General features: G+C 42.3%; 1 protein-coding gene across 2 annotated transcripts in view; it reads left to right on the top strand.

Moving 5' to 3' along the window:
* The first annotated feature begins 2766 nt into the window (after positions 1–2766).
* The window catches only part of TAFA2 (TAFA chemokine like family member 2), a 448599-nt gene continuing 431961 nt past the window's right edge, over positions 2767–19404 (top strand). Inside the window, exon 1 of one of the 2 annotated variants that reach the window (XM_072843042.1) lies at positions 2767–2907. Coding sequence is in view for 1 of the 2 variants with exons in the window: in XM_072843041.1 (XP_072699142.1) it covers positions 4068–4069 (2 nt within the window). In the remaining variant the exon portion in view is untranslated. Of the gene's footprint in view, positions 2908–3912; positions 4070–19404 lie in introns of those variants that run through there. The other variant, XM_072843041.1, reaches the window with a different exon arrangement.

Below are 19404 nucleotides of genomic sequence, written 5' to 3'. Positions count from 1 at the left end.
TTCCATCCCACTACTTAACATAGCAGACACAGGATTATTATAAGATTGGCAATAAAACAGTGCCAGTTGTTTTAAAACAAAAACTTCGCTCCCTTGGGAAAATAAGTCACCAGGTAAGAGCAATGAAATAAAAATCTTTGATACATGACATGAATCTTTTGAAAGTGAGCATTTGAGAGCACCTGAAATGATCGTCATGTGCTAGGCTGATTTAACTGTTAGAGGACAATTAGCAAAAATAATTAACCCCACATGATTTAGTTTTGGTTCCTTGTTAGTCTTAAGTGTTCTAAATTCTTTGCTTTCTTAAGCTCATACTAACTTAGGTTTATCAAGTTAAAGTAGAATCACTCCAAAAATTCAGAGTGAATGGTGGATTGGAAGGAGTTTACTCATGATGTTAGTATATATTTTATAACCGAAACATAGAGGAACATTCTGAAAGCAAATTTTTGAGTGGTTAAGTTCATAAAACCTAACCATTAAAGGTACTAATGGGACCTCACTTGAATGTCACCGAAGTAACAAGACATTATAAAATCTGTGGTCCCTTTATTAAAACAACCACACCAACCCACATTACTTGATGCCTCTTAGATACAAAATGTTTGAATTACAAAGTATGTTAAGACAAAATCACTGACAAGTGAAACCTATATTCCATATTCGTTTGTGTACATGGTGACTAGTGTTAACTTTTATTTTCTAGCTGGTGGAGAGAGCGTGTGACACCTAGTTTGGCAAAGGTTTCAGTGCATTGGAGCTACAAAGGCACAAAACTTTAGAGCTGGAAGGAACCGTAGTCACCTTGGAAATTATCAGTTGAATAAGACGTAAAAATATTGGCTTCAGAACACGACCTTTGAGATATCAAAGTTTGTAAGGGACTTGTGGCTCAGCATCCAATGTTTTTTGCTTTAGATTTTCTTTTTCTAAATCTATTATTACTACTTGCGGGGACTTGTGGCTCAGCATCCAATGTTTTTTGCTTTGGATTTTCTTTTTCTAAATCTATTACTACTTGCGGGGACTTGTGGCTCAGCATCCAATGTTTTTTGCTTTAGATTTTCTTTTCTTTTTCTAAATCTATTATTACTTGTGGGGACCTGTGGCTCAGCATCCAATGTTTTTTTGCTTTGGATTTTCTTTTCTTTTTTCTAAATCTATAATTACTACTTGTGTGTGTGTTCTGTGATGCTCTAACATTACACGAAGGTTTGCTCATGACCACACTTGATCGAAGCGAGCCTAAGAAGACGGCTGGCCGCAATACCGCCTAAACCAGCACCCAGTCTGACCAAACCTGTAAGGACACGACCTTGCGAGGGTCTCGCTATTAAATTTCTGGGAGCAGCAAGAGGTTCCTCTAGCATGGACGCTGCTGACCTAGGGCCGTGCTGCGAAGTCTTCTCTCTGAATCGGAAAGAGGTTGGAATCTGTAAAAATGCAACCTTCTCTGCAACCAGACGCTGGTCCCTTTTTCCTTAGGGGAGGCCTGCGTAGCTCGGTGCAGCTCCCTGGCCCGGACCGCCCTCTAGAGGGAGACAGAGTCCAGCCTTTGCGCCGCTGCCGCCCGCGCGCCGCGCGTCCCTCCGCCCGCAGGACCGCAGTTTGCTCCGCGCAGCAGCCGCGGCGGCGATCCCGGCGGCGGCTCCCGGCTCCGCTGTCCCATTTCCTGCTCAGCTCCGCCTGGAGTGGCCGGGCGCGCCGTCGCCGTCAGGGGCCCCCCGAGCTCCCGGGGCGCAGGGCTGGGCGGAGCGGGAGCGGGAGCGGGAGCGGGCCTGCCCTGTCGGGCACTTGCCGGGAGGACCCCGCCGCCTCTTGGCACCGCAGCCCCGGGGTGACAGGCGGGGAGCTCCCCCCCTCGCCCGGATTCGGTCCCGCCCCGAGCGAAGTGGCCCGGCAACACCTGCTGGAGCCCGCAGCTGCCCGGGGGCGACGGACCCGCCTGCCCTGCGGCCCGCGATGCCCGGGGGCGCGGCGGGGGCGCTGCGTGGGGCTCGGCCCGCGGCGGGGCGCGGCGGCCGCGAGGGGCTGCGGCTGGCCCGGGGGCGCTGCTGAGGCTCCGGGCGCGCGCTGTGCGGGGCGCCCCGGGACCGGCCGCCAGGGCACCCGGCCGAGGGACAGCCGGCGCCGGCAGCGCGGGGCGGCGCGAGGAGCGCGGAGGACAGAGGAGGACCGAGGAGGAGCGGGGAGGACCGAGGAGGAGCGCGGAAGATAGAGGAGGAGCGCGGAGGACCGAGGAGGAGCGCGGAGGACCGAGGAGGAGCGCGGAGGACAGAGGAGGAGCGCGGAGCAGCGGGAGGAGCAGCGCGGGGTGTCCCCCCCCCCCCGGGCGGCCGCAGACCCCCTGCAGCCGCTCGCGTGGGCGCCCCGGGAGCCGCGGGGCGCGGGGCACAGCCTGCTGCGCGGGGGACCAGCCGAGCGCCCGACCGGCCGTGCGCGGAGCCCGGGAGCCCACCTGCGCGGGGCAAGTGCGCCCTCGGCCTTCGAGGCGGGCGCGTCGGACATGGACTAGGCGGGGCCGCGGGAGCGCCCGGTGGCCGGCAGTCGGGGGGCTGAGCGCGCCAGTGCTCGCCGCCGAGGACCGCCGGGGCTGCGGGGCCGGGCTTCCGTCCGTCCGCACGGCTTCCCGCTGCGCACCCGGCCCCGCGTTCAGGGCGCTCCCGCCTGGATGGAGAGGGCTTCCTGAGCCGCCCGCGCCCGGAGCAGGGAGCGCGCGCACGCACGCCCCGGGCCGCACTCCCGCCCTCCGCGAGCTCGCAGCCCCGGACGCGGGCTCCTGTGCCCTGAGCGGCGGCGGCCGGGCGTCTCGGGAGCGATGCCAGGGCGGTGAGGCAGGCGCCGGCCCGCGGGAGCTGCAGGAGCGTCGCTAGGTGTTGCCGCCACCGGGAAGCCGGGCTGCAGGTAGGTGCGAGCCGGGGGCGCGGGGTGCCGGCAGGGGCAGGGGGTCGGAGCCGGGGTGCCGGCAGGTGCAGGCAGGGTCGGAGGCGCGGGGCGCCCGGCAGGTGCCGGCAGGTGCCCGCAGGGCGCTCAGGGGCGGGGCGGGGGTCGGAGCCGGGTGGCCGCGGGCTCCGGTCGGGTCCCCCAGGGAGTCAGGACCGGCGGCCTGGCCCGGCTGGTCCCCCTCCAGCCCCCACTTTCCGTCCACTTCCGAGGAGTTGCTTGCAGGCTGCGCGCCCCGGGCTCCGCACCTCCCCGCCCCCCCGGCCCCGGCAGGGTCCTCGGGGCAGCTCCGAGCCGCCTGCCTGACGGGCCCCTGGGGTCGGGGAACGGACGCTTCACGTTGGACTGAATGAGCCAAGTCCGCTTAGGGAGGGTTAGGGAAGGGCCCTATAGGGGAGCTTTAGGGAAAGGATGGTCCTGCCAACCGCGTTCAGAAGAAGAACCGCTTCGAGGAACGACGGGTGGTGCATTGGCGGGGTTTGTGCTCCCCCCTTCCTGCGAGGTGCCCCCCGAGTCCGCCCCGCGGCGCCTGCCCCCTTGCAGGCCCCCTTGCAGCCCGAGGGCAGGTTGCTGCCTACAGGGGGCTCCTGCGGCTCCCGGGCTGCCCCTGCCAGTGGGGAACGTGTTGTTTCCAGAAACTGCCTTTGCAAAGGAAAGTTTGACGTCCGCCGGCCTGTTTCTCCCGCAACTGCAGGCCGAGCCCCCTGGTCTCTGCTCGCAAGGGACGGACCGGGGGCGCCTGCGGAGCTCGCGGCGGGCGCGACGCCCCCGGTTCGGGTCCCGCGCCCTGACCGCGTGTGAGCGGCCGCGGCTGGCAGCGCGCCTTCCCCGAGTGCCGGCTGGCGCTGCTTGTGGCCATCAGGAAAGGAAGGGGGAAAAAAGAAATCTTCGTTTTGTGAGTGTTTAAATCCCTTCTTGAATTTTGCAAGGACGACTTTTGAAAAAGCAAAAGCCCCATATACCACCTTTCCTCCGAAAAGGGACCCTCACCCAGCACGGGATGGATTGCAAGGACTATTGACTGCGCGATCATCATCTGGTTCCCGTCTTCCCGACTAGACTGTTGGAGACATCAATAATCAGACTTATCAATTAACACTTTAAAACTGCTCTATTAGGCGATGTAAGTTAAGACAAATGAGTAATTTAAGATTTCTGTGTCAAGGTGCTAAATGACAATAACTAGCGAAGGAGATTAGAAACACCTTTACAGCCCTTAAAAAAAAAAAAACAGGATTAAGATGCTTTGTATTTATTCCAGCCTTTCCGTGTGTGCACATGTATTCGCAGACTGCTGAGCATTTTACACTTTCAAATTTGGTACCTAACGGCCTTAAAAATGATCAGAGGCATTTTTTTCGGCTTTCCTACTTTATCTGCTCAGGATCTCATCCGGAGTCGGTTGTTTGCATGTTGACCTTTTTAGAGTCCTAATTTTTAAAGCCATCAGTAGCCATTGAAAGGCCATCAGTAACCACACTGGAGTTCAATTTTATTTTAATTTTCGGTGGAAAAAAACTGGGTTACATCATTTGTAGATATAATGCTATGAGAACAGGGTCACTACCAACTGCATGCTTAGGCACAGTGACTTTTAAGAGGAAGAATGCAGTTTTAGTGTGTGGTTTTATTTAGATGACGCATTGTTTGAGACTAAAATCTTGATTCTTTTCTTGCCTTTAATGAAATTGTGTAGTTGAGGATTCTTGAACTTACTTATTTATATATACTGCTATGATGATGCTTCTTAAGATTCAAAAACCACCTATAATGCTACAAGTTGTGCCCAAGGGGAATCTAAGCTTTCTGAATATGTGTGATTTTTGAATTGGAAAAATGTTAGTGATTTTAACAATGATAAATTGGAGAATGCAGATTCATTGAAATGCCCATGGATCTGTGACAAAAAAAAATACATATTGCTTAGAGAATGCATTATAGTATTTACTAACCACCAGGTTACAAGATGTGATGACACAGCGGTAAAAAGATCTGTTTTTAGACATGGCCACTTTTCCTTTTTAAAAATTTATAAAGTAATGAAACTTAGAGGTGATAAAAGATTTCATAAAAATTATTATGTATGAATATTATCAAAAAGTTTTGGTGGTCCCGGATCCAGTCTCTTCAAGATCACATTTTAATGATGATCTTTTTGTAAAATGCTTTTGAATATTGAAATGTTGAAAGTGCATTTTGGGGTTGATGTAGCCTAATTGCTGGTATGGATTACCCTATACACGTAGGGGACGATGTGCCTCTCCAGCAATTTTTCCAGGCATCATCATGGGCCGTAGTAAAAGGTATTATCGGAGTCTGCTGAAGTTCAGCTGTGGCTGCAAACTGATGATCATTCGACTATCTGATGTGTATCCCAAACTAGGAATGTTCCAAAGTGTCATCAGCTACTTCTAATAGATTTGAGAAGATGAAACAACCAGAGTGCCAACAGTTCAGTGCCCCGGCTTTTACTTCTCCAGTATTTTATTAGGGATGCCTCATTAAGTCGTATTATTCTGCAGCTGTTTTGTTCATTGAAGATTCAAGTAAAAATAAGGAACTTGCGTGTGCAATGCAGTTCTGTTTTCTTGAGGCAAAACCCCAGGCTGAAGTAAAATAGGCCTGGAAGGTAGTCCTCTGTGATCTATACCTGACATTTACAAATGCAATTCATCAACCTGTCATTAGTGGGGCTCCATCAAAACAAAGAAGACATGCATTAACACAGGCTGCTGCTAGATACCAAGGCCAGACTAGCTAAATCAACTTCATATCTGGTCTACATACTTGTACAGTATTTGACATGATTTATCTTGCTTACAAACCATTGTTTTTTTTTTTTTTTTTAATGCTGTGTAATATGGTGCATTTGCCATTTTGTTCCAAAATTCTTTGGTTGACTTTATTTTAAACTCCTTGAAGCATATTGAATGATACCACCGGAAGAACGGGAATCATTTCACAAGGGAGTTACCGTCTTTTTAGACAAAAGTTTTACCTTGGATTTGGAGCATAGTCTGAAACAGGGGAAGATGGAAAGGTGGGCGCAGCCCACAGAATTAGAAGTTAGTTTTTATTTCTTAGTTGTCATTGGCCACTGCTTTGTTTGGTCATTTTTAGAAAGTCTGATTCTATCCATTTGGCACAGTGATTCGGGTGTCCTTGTCAATGAAATATAACTGATAATGCTTGTTTCTACTTATTTTTAACAGAAATTTAACAGAGTTGTTGGCATGTGAAGAAAAGTATTTATATCACTATTATCTATCTCATCTTTATAGCTCTCTTTATCCAGATGCATATGTATATATGCATTTAATGGCATCGGTATAAAATACTGGTTTTGTGTGGAAGAGGAAAGAATGACTTTCAACAAAGTCTGCATTTTATGCTTTTTTACATGATTTGACTTACAGTCCAACTGAATCTAAGGTTTAACAAGGTCATTTATGATTCAGTTTTACTGCTTGAACCAATGTTGCATGTAGTGTTTTTTTTCTCTTTAGTTTTTCTTTTGGAGATATTCTTGTGAGGTTACAAATGCAAAAAAAAAAAAGTCATCTTTGTCATTTATGTAAAGGTGCTCGGGATGTGTTTATTGACCCTGTGACTGGGAATTTCAACACATTTAAAAGACTGAATATATTTGTATGCCATCTCTATTAAATATGCGCCTCCACAGTTAAACCAGGCGTTACATTAGAGTATACTACTCTGGTTTACAAATGGTATCTGTAAATTTTCCAGAAAAAATTTCCTTTGCTCTTGTATTTCCGTGTGCTATGTAAAACCTGGAGAGTGCACAGTTATCTTTTAATGAATGCAAGGTTAGTTTCACTAAATATTTTTGTTTTTTTCTTTTTTTTTTAAATTTTCTTGCTGCTGTGCACTATTGATACACTCCAAATTTGTTAGATTTCCAAAACCCACCCACTTCCAAAGTGTATAACCACAAGTATATGTTGCATTTCATCCTGTGCTGTGATAGGCAAGCTAGTCACTGGAATCCGTGAAATTCTGGCCTATTTAGGCAATTGATTGATATTGCTTTTGGAAAAAGAGAAGACTTTCAGGTTACTTTTTGATTCAGATGAAAACAATGTGTAAGCTATCAGGAGAATATTCCATCTTGTTCACAGTGATCCATATGGGGAATGAGATAGATATAACTGAGGAATCAGATACTATATGCTCATGTTAGATAAAGCCCTTTAATCACTTCCTTCAGTTTCCTAAATTAGTCCATAGGAGCTGTAAATAATTGTCTTATGATTTCCCTTGAAGGGCCAGTTAGCAAAGGTACCTTTCTTTTAGCACAAGCTCATTTTTATATATAATCAATTTATATTGTTTAACACAGTAAATTTTGAAGTTCTTCAGAGTCGTTGGTTAATGTGATAATGTTGTAGTCTTAGCAGTTATGGTGGCGGGCTGAATTTAGTACTTTGACCAAGTGAGGATAGGTGGACAAACAAATTTCATTTGCTCTTGTATTTCCGTGTGCTATGTAAAACCCGGAGAGTGCACAGTTATCTTTTAATGAATGCAAGGTTAGTTTCACTAAATATTTTTGTTTTTTTTTCTCTTTTTTTAAAATTTTCTTGCTGCTATGCACTAGTTCCTGTATAATTGCATGCATGTGAATGGGCAACTGTGTTGACCTTTAAAGGTCATGCAAAAATTTTAAAGCTTTCAATTTACAGAGTTAATTGCCTATGGCCTCCTGTTGCTGCATATGGAGCTTTCTGCTGAGTTTAATAATACAGAATAACACTGTGGTTTTCTGTGGTGGATTATGCAGCTTTGATAAGGAAAGTTATGGAAGTATGGGTATAGTAGGCAGTATGATAGAAGATTTTTGGAAAAGTGTATTTGTGTTTTGCAATCAAAATTTTCAAGTCTGAATGGCGTGGCTTTGAGGAGACAGATTCTTTCTAGAGCAAAAAACTGACCACCCAGAATTATTACCTATGTGTAAAAAACTAGGCCCTGGTTTTATTTCATTTTGGATGTTTTTCTCTCTAACACCCTTCTTTGCTATTCCACTGAGAATTGTATTTAAACATTGGAGGAATTAAATATGCTTGCTCTCCTATGAAAAAGGCAATGGGAAGAAAAGCAGGGTGAGTTATTTGTTCCAGTCGTTTTCCTGTCTTCATATTCTTCATCTTTACAGAGTAAGTAAAAGCAGGCAACTGAGAAAGGGTTATTTGGTCTTGGGAATCCTAATAACAAAAGTTCAGCCGAGTAATAGAACACAGAGACTTTTGTTAGACTATATTCTTCCGGAGGGCAGGCCTTCTGCAGCTCTAAAATTTGGTCTGCTTGAACAGTGGAGCTTTATATACTGATGAAGTGAATTTGTGATGACTCAGATGAGTCAAGAATTGAGAAATGACCAATCCAGATCATTTGAGAAAAGCAACGTGTACACTTATATTTCTTTCTTATTTGTATTAGTTTATGGGCTGTTCCAAATGTATGTAAGGTGGAAGAAACTGGTTAATGTTACCATTTCCTTCTTAGTTTAGTTCTACCTTTTTTTATAGATGTCTGGTGAATAGCACTCTCATATTTGTTGGTTCTGGAGAAATGTGGTAAATTCCTTCTTAGAATGGCTGTTAGACATGGATAGCGGTGACCTTGTCTTTATTTGTATTTTCTACAGAAAGTTGTGTTGAATCGAATGAAACAGCTCTAACTTTAGTTCTTCTCTCTTATGGTATATAATGAGAAAGGAGGTAGATGATCCACCTTTCAGTCAGGCAATCCAAAGGCCAGCAGGAGAGTGGAAGGGCATTGTAATATCATACTCCATAAAGCGAGACCCACTTGGGGCAGCTTCAAGTTCAAGGAAAATTTCTAGCAAATTTTTTTTTTTTTTTTAGCTTTAGTTCTTGAAATCTTCTATCATAGTAGTTTCCTGCTAAGTACATGTATTTAACTTTATTGCAAACTCCTTTTAGATTGATTGTCTGTTTATAGCTATACCAGAATTGGGTCAGAATTTAGCCTTTGCTATTTGAAGATATATTTGTTCGTCATATCATTTATTGAGTGGTTAAAATTCATTGGCTTGCATTTTGGTTAGCAGATATATTTTGAAAATGACCATTATAAAACCAACGTGGGGCGGTGGTGAGAGCTCTGGAGATGCTTCTGTAGCTCTACAAAATGGTTAATAATAAATAGCCTGTAACCACAAGAAAATCACTTCATTTCTCTGTGACTCAGTTTCTCAGCAAGGTATTTTTTCAGTCAAGTTTTCAAGACTATTAAAAATGTCATTTTTCCTGCATGTCCAAGCATCATGGCATGGGAGATACAATAGTATTACAGGACATACCTTCCAGTTAGGAAGTCTGACATCTAGCACTTAGTTGCTGGCACACCGGTAAATGTTCCATAAATGCTTTTCAGTGAGTGATCTGTGACAGTTGTCCAGCTTTCTAAGATTGGGATGATGATGATTATGGTGATGACCAGAGACTCTAGAATTTAATCTGATGAAATCCCATAATTCAGTGTAGCCATTTTGCCAAGTTTATATTGATGCTGTTTTGCTGTGAAACAAGTTGTGATAGTCTTAGGCTTGTGAGGGTTATATTTCTTCTCTCTGCTGCCAGTTTTCATAGTCCTTGAAATAAAAAGGGTTTTTTTTTTTTTTTGATGAACCCAGATAGAGCTAGGCTAGCAAATGAATAATCTTCATATGCTTATTGGTAATTAATGACAGGAATTCAAAATCTGTGTATGAATTTTTGAGAAGTTATAATTCTGGGGAAAGTTCCTTTATTTATTAAGTATTTATTGAGCACCCTCGGGGGATGGATCAGTAAACAAAAAAGATAAAGTTACTTGCCCTCATAGAATATGCCATTACAGTATATTCAAGTTTTGAAATGAATCTGGGAGGAATGATTCAACAATGTATTTTCCTGTGTCTGCTCTTGCTATTAATTCTAGTTTATAACTGTGAAATACCATTCTGAAAAGAAATAGTTAAAATAGCTGAAATGTCCCAATTGGAATGAGTTGTGTAGAAACATATAATAGTATTTATTTAAGGTGAGGTACTACATAATTCGACGGATTGATTCTATCTGGCTCATGAGGTCTGTGATCGAACTGAGGATGGTATAAGCCATAGGCCCTTTTTCTAAATTACACATATGAAAGAATAAATTCAAGAGATTGAATGACTTGAGATCCATAAACGGATCAAAAATTCAAAAACCTATAGAGATCAGCCTGGGAATGTGAATGAGTGAAGCCAACCAAGTGGAAGGTAACAAATGACAACTGACAGCATCAGCTATAGTGTTGGGGAGACTGTAGGGAGTGGTCGAAGTTCTGGTCAACATCTGAGTGGGACAGCTGAGCCTTGACTTCATTAGTTTCTACGCTGGAATGTGGATCTGGTGTTGCCAGGTTTATGATTTGTAGGAGAGAATTAGATTTGTTGGTATTTTTTTAAAAAGATTTATTTATTCATAAGAAACACAGAAAGAGAGGCAGAGACATAGGCCGAGGGAGAAGCCGACTCCCTGCAGGGAGTCCAATGTGGGACTCGATCCCGGGCTCTGGGATTTTGACCTGAGGGGAAGGGAGACACTCAACCGCTGAGCCACGCATGCCTCCCAGATGTGTAGATATTTAAAATGTGAAAGTTCCAGATTTATAAATGATGGGAATGAATTCAAATTTGAAATATTGTGTGGGCCAACAGGCGTATCTGCAGACCACATGCAGGCTAAGGGGCATGAATGTGTCACTGTTGGCAGATGGATGTGTGAGGGCAGCTAGTTAGGGAGATACGGATACACCTGCCCTTTTGCCATTTCTACCCATACTCCTCCAATCCCACTTGCATTTGGAGCCAGGGTGGTTCCCAGTTAAAGGCTCAGCTGGAGGAGCTGAATGATAATGAGGAATGGTTCATTCTCACCTCGGCATTTAGTTTGCTTTCTTCTTTTTGACTCAATGGACAGTTGATGCTGAGGTTGCCTTGAGGTTGGTAGTGTCTTGGACCCCTTAAGGGATGTGCTGGGAACACAGAAGCTTAAATTGATGCCAGGTATGTGGAATGGGCTCTAGAGTTCTGTAATGCCTTCTATTAGGTTAGTGCTTGTTAGACTTGTATTGCACACAAATCATCTGGGAGAAATGTGCTAAAATGCAGGTTCGGGGCCTGAGATTGTGCATTTCTAACGAGCTCCCCTGTGAAGCTGTTGGCCCATGGACTACAGTGTGAATTGCAAGGCTCTAGAGAGCCCCTTCACCACTGGAATTTCATTCCATGCATGTAGCAAGGTGGGAGGCCTCCTACCCTTACTTCTCTGACAAGCTTTCCCTGTAGTAAGCAGCCTAAATCTGGCCACTGACTTGAAACACTTGCCTCAAAGGCTTTCTAATCTGAGTGTGGAATTAATAAGCATTTGCTTCATTTAGTAGTCTTCCATTTAAAGAATATATTTTACCCCAAAGAATGAATCAGAAATGGTCAGTTTTCACATACTAATGCAAGTTTGGCTTATTTCCTATAGTTTAAATAAATATATTTCTTAACTAGCAGTATATTATACATGGATGTATTCTTGTGTACAAGGTCAATTTTAGCCCTCCGAATCATTTTTGGAATTTCAACAGCAGTTACTTCCTCTTAGGGCCTAAATGTCAAGATTTTGGCCACAAAGTCTAGATTTTTATTCTACTTGGGTAATTATTATGAATAGGTGAGAGGATGGACTTAAAAATGATGGTTTTGTATATTTATTGGCCTTATCACTTCTAAGTGAATCTCTTTTTTGTTTTTGTCCTGCTGATCCTAAATACCTTTCCAGAAGTAGTCTCTTTAGGATTGAAGGCATACTAACTTATTATTTAGGGAGTGTGACTTCTTTATATATTATTAATTTTTTTCCTAAACCAGTTTCACTAATGCCAGAAGGTACCATAGCTGAGGTGTGTGACTATTCTACGGCGGTCTGACCTAGTCATGTCACAAGTTCAGTTCATTGGGCAAGAATATTTTGTTGTCAGTTTTCATTTTGAAGATTTATTTATTTAGAGAGCAAGCATGTGGGGGAGGGCAGAGGGAAAGGGAAAGAACTCCTCAAGTAGTCTCGCTACTGAGTGGGGAGGCAGATGCCAGGACCCTAAGATCATGACCTGGGCCAAAATCAGGAGTTGGCGACTTAACCGACTAAATCACCCAGGCACCTCTTTGTTGTCAGTTATATCAATGCTTTGGAAATTCTTAAGTTTTTGTGTGCTGGTGTATTAATTATAAACTGAGATTATATTTAGGCATGTTGTTTTGAGGAAGAAAGGCAAACTGTTTTCTTGCAAGTTATATGATTAATACAGTTTGCAATAGTAATGCTATTATTTCTTACTCAATTTCTTTTATGTACTTAGAAGTTTCTATTATATAGAATATCTTTGCTTACAGCTGAGTCATGAATTTTACTGAGTCTGTTAGTCTGTAAGCTCTGTGAGGCAAAACCACGTGTATCGTGTTTCTGTTCATTCCCAGCCCTCAGCACACAACCGGTCTAGCACATAACAGGTACTTAATTAACATTCAGTGGGAAGATGATTAATAGTTAATATTGATAGAAAGTCTTTTTGTATGTGTCTTCTGTGTGAGGAAGTATTGTGTGAAGAATTGTCATTTATTCTGTCTAATTGTATGAGAGGGAGAGATTGGCCATTTATTTTGACCTACACTTTCCATCTCTAACCTGAAGGACATTTTAGCACTAAAAAAATACATACATTTTAGGCAAATCATGAAGGACAAAACATGCTGACAAATATTTCCATTCTTTTCACAATTTATTGTAACCTGGAGGTTTAGAGGCTATGTATGTTTGTGATTCTACTGTTGTATAAGTTATATTTGTCAATGTCAAATTTAAGTGTTAATCACATATGGAGTATATTTTGATTGCTCTTGTCAGTGAGCAATCTTGACTCATCATTCATTAGGGAATTTAAAGCCATTTATTCTTATCTACATAATTACCATTTTCATAATTTATCATGAACCAGATTTGCTTTTTTCACCTTCAGGAACACTCTTGAATGTGATACTATTGTTCTTGGTTTCAATGATATTGAAAATTATTGGTATTCTAATTTCCAATACTACTTAGTACGGGTAGTATACATTCAAGTATTTATTGACTTTTATTTTAATCCTCCTGTGTTAAGTAAAGCTTTCAAATGCGTGCTGCAATGGAAGAGTTCACAAACGTAAAACTCTTTCACTATATTTAATTATTAAGGAAACCTATGTGTATTATAAACCAAAAAAGTCAACTCATTAGATTATTAAAAACTGAATTTTTGGCATTGCCTTTATTTTAAAAGACTGCATGGAACTGTATGTATTAGCATATACATGTGTGCATATATACACACATAAACTTAAAAAGTTTCTTCATACTTAAAAAGTTTCTCAGAGACCTTAAATATGATGCCTTTACTCTTTGAAGTATTTTTGGAACTCTTCAATGAGTTAAAGATAGGCTTTAAATGGAATGGATCTGGTTTTTCCCTGTAATGTCCCCAAAACACTCATACACGTATAATTAATGTGCATCCTCTAAGATTATAGAACTAGGGCTCCTGTGGAACTTACTGAAAAAGAGATCTGTTCCTTATCCCTGCCTCAATACTAAATAGATTAATGAAAAATTTAGGTACTACATAGTACTGAAAGATTTTTAAAATCAATAAGTAGAATTAAAATCAAGCTTATTGGGATCCCTGGGTGGCGCAGCGGTTTGGCGCCTGCCTTTGGCCCGGGGCACGATCCTGGAGACCGGGGATCGAATCCCACATCAGGCTCCCGGTGCATGGAGCCTGCTTCTCCCTCTGCCTATGTCTCTGCCTCCCTCTCTCTCTCTCTCTCTCTGTGACTATCATAAATAAATAAAAATTAAAAATAAAATCAAGCTTATTGGTGAATTTTACCTTGGATCAAGGTCCATGTTAAACAGTTGACCCCCATACCTTGAGGGTTTGAACTGTGTGCATCCACTTACCTGTTTTTTTTTTAATAGATACAGTACTATAAATGCTTTTCCTTATGATTTTCTTAATATTTTTTCTCTAGCTTACTTAATTGTAAGAATACAGTATGTGATACATACAACCTAGGAAATATGCGTTACTTGACTATTGATGTTACAGGTAAGACTTTTGGTCAATAGTAGTTGGGTTTTTTTTGGGAGTCAAAAGTTATACATGAATTCTCAGCTGTGCTGGGGGTTGGCGCCCTAACTCCTATGTTGTCTAAGGCCAGTGGTACTTCTAGGAAGAGTAGCTGAGCTGTGGCTTTCCTGGCCTTGTATCTTTTCCTAGCAGCTGATTACATTCAGCCTTTGAGGTGGAGTCAAGAGCTCATGGTTAATGTTTCACTTCATATTTTGTGAAATCTGCTTCCAGTCCTCTAGGTAGATGGTATGGCCTACTGGGGTAAGAAGCAGATTGAATAACTGGCAGTCAGTGGTCAAGAAGGTGACAGGGTTAGCGTTTTGTGGGACGTAAAGGGGAAGAGGAATTAGGTAGGGGGCCAGATGGAGTGAAAGGGAGAAGACAGAGATCAGAAGGGAAGTTTGTTCTAGCTCGCATTTTCATACAAATAAAAGAGGAAACCCTTGACCTTTGAGAGAGGTAAGGAGTTGTTAGACAAAGAACAAATAAATCCATTGTAGTTCTTGGGGAACAAAGAAGTAAAATGGCAGTGAACTGAAATAAGACTATAGAGGAGAGAAAAATGCATGGTGCCAAACCAGATTTTCCCCTCGGTCGTGCAAAAAACTCTTTATCAGGAATATGAAATTTCTGCCAAGGTTTTTTTTTATCAAATTAAAAGTCAGAAAGAGTGGGTCTAGTTCTGAGTCTGCCACCACATAGTCATCAATTCTAAAAAAAAGTTGTTGAATATTTTTCTCATTGGTAAATGAAATGATTAGGTTTAATGATTACTTAACGTCCCTCCAAGCTTTAGAAGTCAGTGGTGACCATGGATTATCCTTCCATGCTTCTGTTCTATCACATGAATGTATCTTGGATGCAGTCCTATCTGCTACTTCGCTACACTGGAATTCTGGAGGTCAAAGAATGTGTCTTATTCTTCACCTTGTACTACCCAAGCCTATAGTCAGGCATTTATTAAGTGCTTTATTAATTGATCTTTAATTTCTTATACAATTCTAAATTGCTTTCATCTTTGATTTCTATAATAAATGACAAAGTTCCAGAGGCATAAATGATTACATGTGCATAGTTAATGCTATATTGCTTACAAAATTCTTTCATGTATGTGATGTCGCTTGATTTTGTAAAATGGCTGTGAGTTAGGGATGAGTGCTGTCCTCAATTTTAGGTGAGAAAACTGATAGTGGTAAAAATGATTTAGCTAGTGGGTGCCAAGAGCCTGGTTTGAATTCAAGGCTTGGCTATTGGGAGACAGTTTTCTATGTGTCTCTCAGGGTACTTACTACTCACTGCCCAGAATACATTTTTAAGGATGTTCAAAGAGTGAATAGCCTTGGACGATGATGTCTCCTTGTGAATCACCAGGCTGACTTGCTCGCTGTCCGGCATAATAAAAATGTTTCCCTCCAGAAAAAGGAAGATCTCTTTGTGTAGTCCATTATATAATATTGGGTTCCACGATGTGGGCTGCCTTACATCCCACCTGTGGGACTTGGGGGCAAAGGAAACCAATTTAAATGTGATCATGCTGTTTGCTATGTGTTGAGAAATAGCCCTCTGTCTCCGGGCCAGGAGTCCTAGGCCTTTTCCCAGCATCCATAAAACTGGTAGGCTAACTTGTAGGCTTGCAAGTAGGGTAAAACTCTCAGACCCTTCACAGTTCTTGACAATATATCTTCCTGTCACATCAAAGGAAATCATTTTCTTTGCTAGTTAGGTCTACTTTCATAGCTATTTTAAGTAAAACTACAGTTTTACAAAACAAAAATGAGTGACCTACTATACTGCTGCCAGGCTTCTAGTATTCCCTCATTGGAGTCTCTCCTGAGGCCCATCCTCCTCTGGTGTTTAGATTCTTTGGTGTCAGTATAGAGGATAGTTTCCAGGGAGGGTAGAGGATAGGAAGCCAGGGATGCCAACTAGAGAGCTATTTCAGTGATTGTGGTGAGAACTGGCAAGAGATCGAAAAAAAGAGTTGGAAGTAGGGAGGAAAAGAAGGTGCCATTTAGAGGTGAAAGATGGCATCAACTGGTCTTGGAGATTGAATGTGTGGGGCAGGGAGAGAAGAGAGTGAAGAAGGGGTCCTAGTTAGGAGACTTGTGCTGTTTATACAGTGAGATCCCAAAGCCTACTGCAGTCTATCTAGATGAAGGGTAATTGGTTTAATTTTAAGCATTTTGAGTTTGGGGCATCCTTGGGCTACCCAAAAGAAAACCTGCATAAGTACTGGTAGATTTGGGTCTGATCTTCAGAATGGAATTACGGTTTAGAGATAGAGGTTTGGGAGGCACCAGTGTACGTGTAGCTGTTGAGACCTAACTGGAGGTGATCTCCAGGAAGAGGGTTTAAAAATCAATAAGGAGCGAGCCCTAGAGAGCAGCTTGGGTATAAAAGATGCTTAACTCTTAATGTCCACAGGAAGAGTAACCTTTCTGTTCTCTCTCTGGGTTTCTGCCCAGCTTGGAGCAACTGGGCCCCATGAACCATGGAGACCACTTTTCCTGCAGTGACCTCCTACCTAGGGTAGAAGAGAGCACGATGGAGGAGAGTGGGGAGCATGCCCAGAGTTGCCTATTTACTTTCTGTCTCTGCTACCACGTGAATATCATTGTGTACCAAGGCTGGGTCCCTGCACAGCTGTCATGGACAAGAACACTGTGAGAGGACAGAGACTTCTCCCCTGTGGTCTTTACTCTGTGGAGATCTATAGACTTTTTTTTTTTTAAACATTTAAAACCTAAGCATTTACAGTGTGCCAGCCACTGTGCTAAACACTTTACGTGAATTATCTCATTTAATTCACATAGAAATTCTGGAGGAAAGAACCACTGTTATTCCTATTTATTTATTTATTTATTTTAAGATTTATTTATTTATTTATCATGATAGAGAGAGGCAGAGACACAGGAGGAGGGAGAAGCAGGCTCCATGCACCGGGAGCCCGACGTGGGATTCGATCCCGGGTCTCCAGGATCGCGCCCTGGGCCAAAGGCGGGCGCCAAACCGCTGAGCCACCCAGGGATCCTGTTTTTCCTATTTTAATACAAATGTATGGCTTGACCATGGCCACACAGCTTATAAGGAGCAGAAATGAGTCTTGAGCCACACCCTCTGCCTTCAGAGCTGGGTTTTTAACCATACAGTATGCATTTAATCATACTCGTTGGAATATGAGACTCATTCTGCTCAACACAATGCTGGTTGGAGAATTGTCTTGGTTCAAGTTATTTATATCTAGACCTCCTAAGTAGATCTTATTCTTTTACATTTAGAATTGTATCATTAAAATTACACTAATACCCATAACATTCTTTGAATGGATCTCAAATTTCCCATAAGTGGCTTTCTATGATTCTCTAATTTCATTTGATGAAAAACTTCAAGTAATGAGATATAGTACTTACATTCAAGAAAATTTGAAAATTCATTTATATACTCACCCCCTTGAATTGAAAAAAAAAATCTCCAAAAACAAATGTGAGGTAAAGTGTGTCGTTTTCCGGAATTTAAATTCAGACTGAAATGTCCTATTTCATTTATCCTACAAAAATCTCTCGGGCTCTTTGCTGTGTAAGAAACAGGTTGCTTGGGGGTAGGGGTGGGAATAGCCTATGCAGAGGCCCTGGGTGCACAACTCAGTTGCATCTGTAGAACATTATATAAGGCTAATTAGATGCTAAATGCTTGGTGAGTATTGAACAATGCAATCTTCTAATTTTCGGATTAATGACAAAGCCTCATGAAAACATTAATTATATTGGAAGAATTCAGACAATTCCTTTTTGAGTAAAACAAAATATATCTGTAAATGGATTTTTCCCCCTAATGATATGATAATGCAAGCGGCAGACATTCTATGGTAATATGAATAATAGGTTCCTATTCTTGAAGGTTATGAGTGTTTTTAATATGATGACAACATCAAAGGAGGAGTCCTGTATTACAGCTATGTTTTTTTTTTTTCTTTCGACTCTGTCTTTGAAGGAAAAGAATGGGAACATACTCCTTTCTTTTTAAACAAGAGGTATTATGCAATACGTGTGTGTTTGTGTGTGTGTGTGTCTATAAAATGTATATTTTTTAGATATGTGTATATTATATGCCCTTTGTATACTTAACTCTTTTTGGTCTTTTAAAAAATTTATTATTTATTTATTTATTTATTTATTTATTTATTTATTTATTTATTTATTTATGATAGTCACAGAGAGAGAGAGAGGCAGAGACACAGGCAGAGGGAGAAGCAGGCTCCATGCCATCAGGCTCCATGTTCACGCCTGATGTGGAACTCGATCCCGGGACTCCAGGATCGCTCCCTGGGCCAAAGGCAGGCGCGAAACCACTGAGCCACCCAGGGATCCCCTAGATTGTGTTCTAAAATTATAAGTAGCAACAAAACTTTCTAGCTGGGGCTAGAGAAAAGCCCCTTGTGAGAGATGAGATTTAAAATCATAACAAACAACAATATAATTCCCTTTGAAGAGCCACTTTGTTGAAGATGACAGGGCAGTTTTATTTCAAATGACTGGGGATATGGCAAAGTGAAAATGTGGTATAAAAGGAGCTTACTGTAGATACCCAGTAACTTCAGAAAAGAAAAATGTGAAGTTTGAAGAAATGATATGATCAGAGCAACGAGTAGGCATTTCAAATATTTTTCTTTACACATTTTATTATAACATTTACAAGTGATTCTACTTCCCCTCCTGCATAATCTTACAGTTTTGAGCCATGAAAAAAACCCTGGAATATATATAATCCAAAAGCATCACTTCAAAGTCCAGAAAAGTAGCCAGATGTGCTGAAGGACACAGATAGTAGCAGACCAGATCTGAGAGTTGCCTGATTTCCCAGTGGGGTGTTTCTACTATAAATAATCTTTGTAAGCTTTTCATATGATCAGCTTTCTGGAAGGGAGTTGGAGAGGCACCTTGTCTATCTTTCTCATACCGATTTAGAAAGTTATATGAACATTAATCCAGTGAGGAAAAAAGAACCCCAGGGGAATGCTGAAAATTCATTCAGTAATTTTAGAGTTTAAAATCTTGTTTGTCAATACATTAATTCATTTAATCATTGTTTATGGAGCACTTACTATATGTCAGGGACTGTGCCATGTGCTGCAGATACTTAATACATAAAGCAGAGTATCCTTCTTGGAGTTTGTAATCTAGGGGGAGAGTGAGCCAATAAACAAATAATGTATTTATGTATATACACACGTTT

The sequence above is a fragment of the Canis lupus genome, chromosome 11 (genome assembly GCF_048164855.1).
Source record: "Canis lupus baileyi chromosome 11, mCanLup2.hap1, whole genome shotgun sequence".
Classification (NCBI taxonomy): Eukaryota; Metazoa; Chordata; class Mammalia; order Carnivora; family Canidae; genus Canis; species Canis lupus.
The sequence above is the reverse complement of the archived record's forward strand: the minus strand, read 5'-3'. Positions and strand labels throughout refer to the sequence as shown.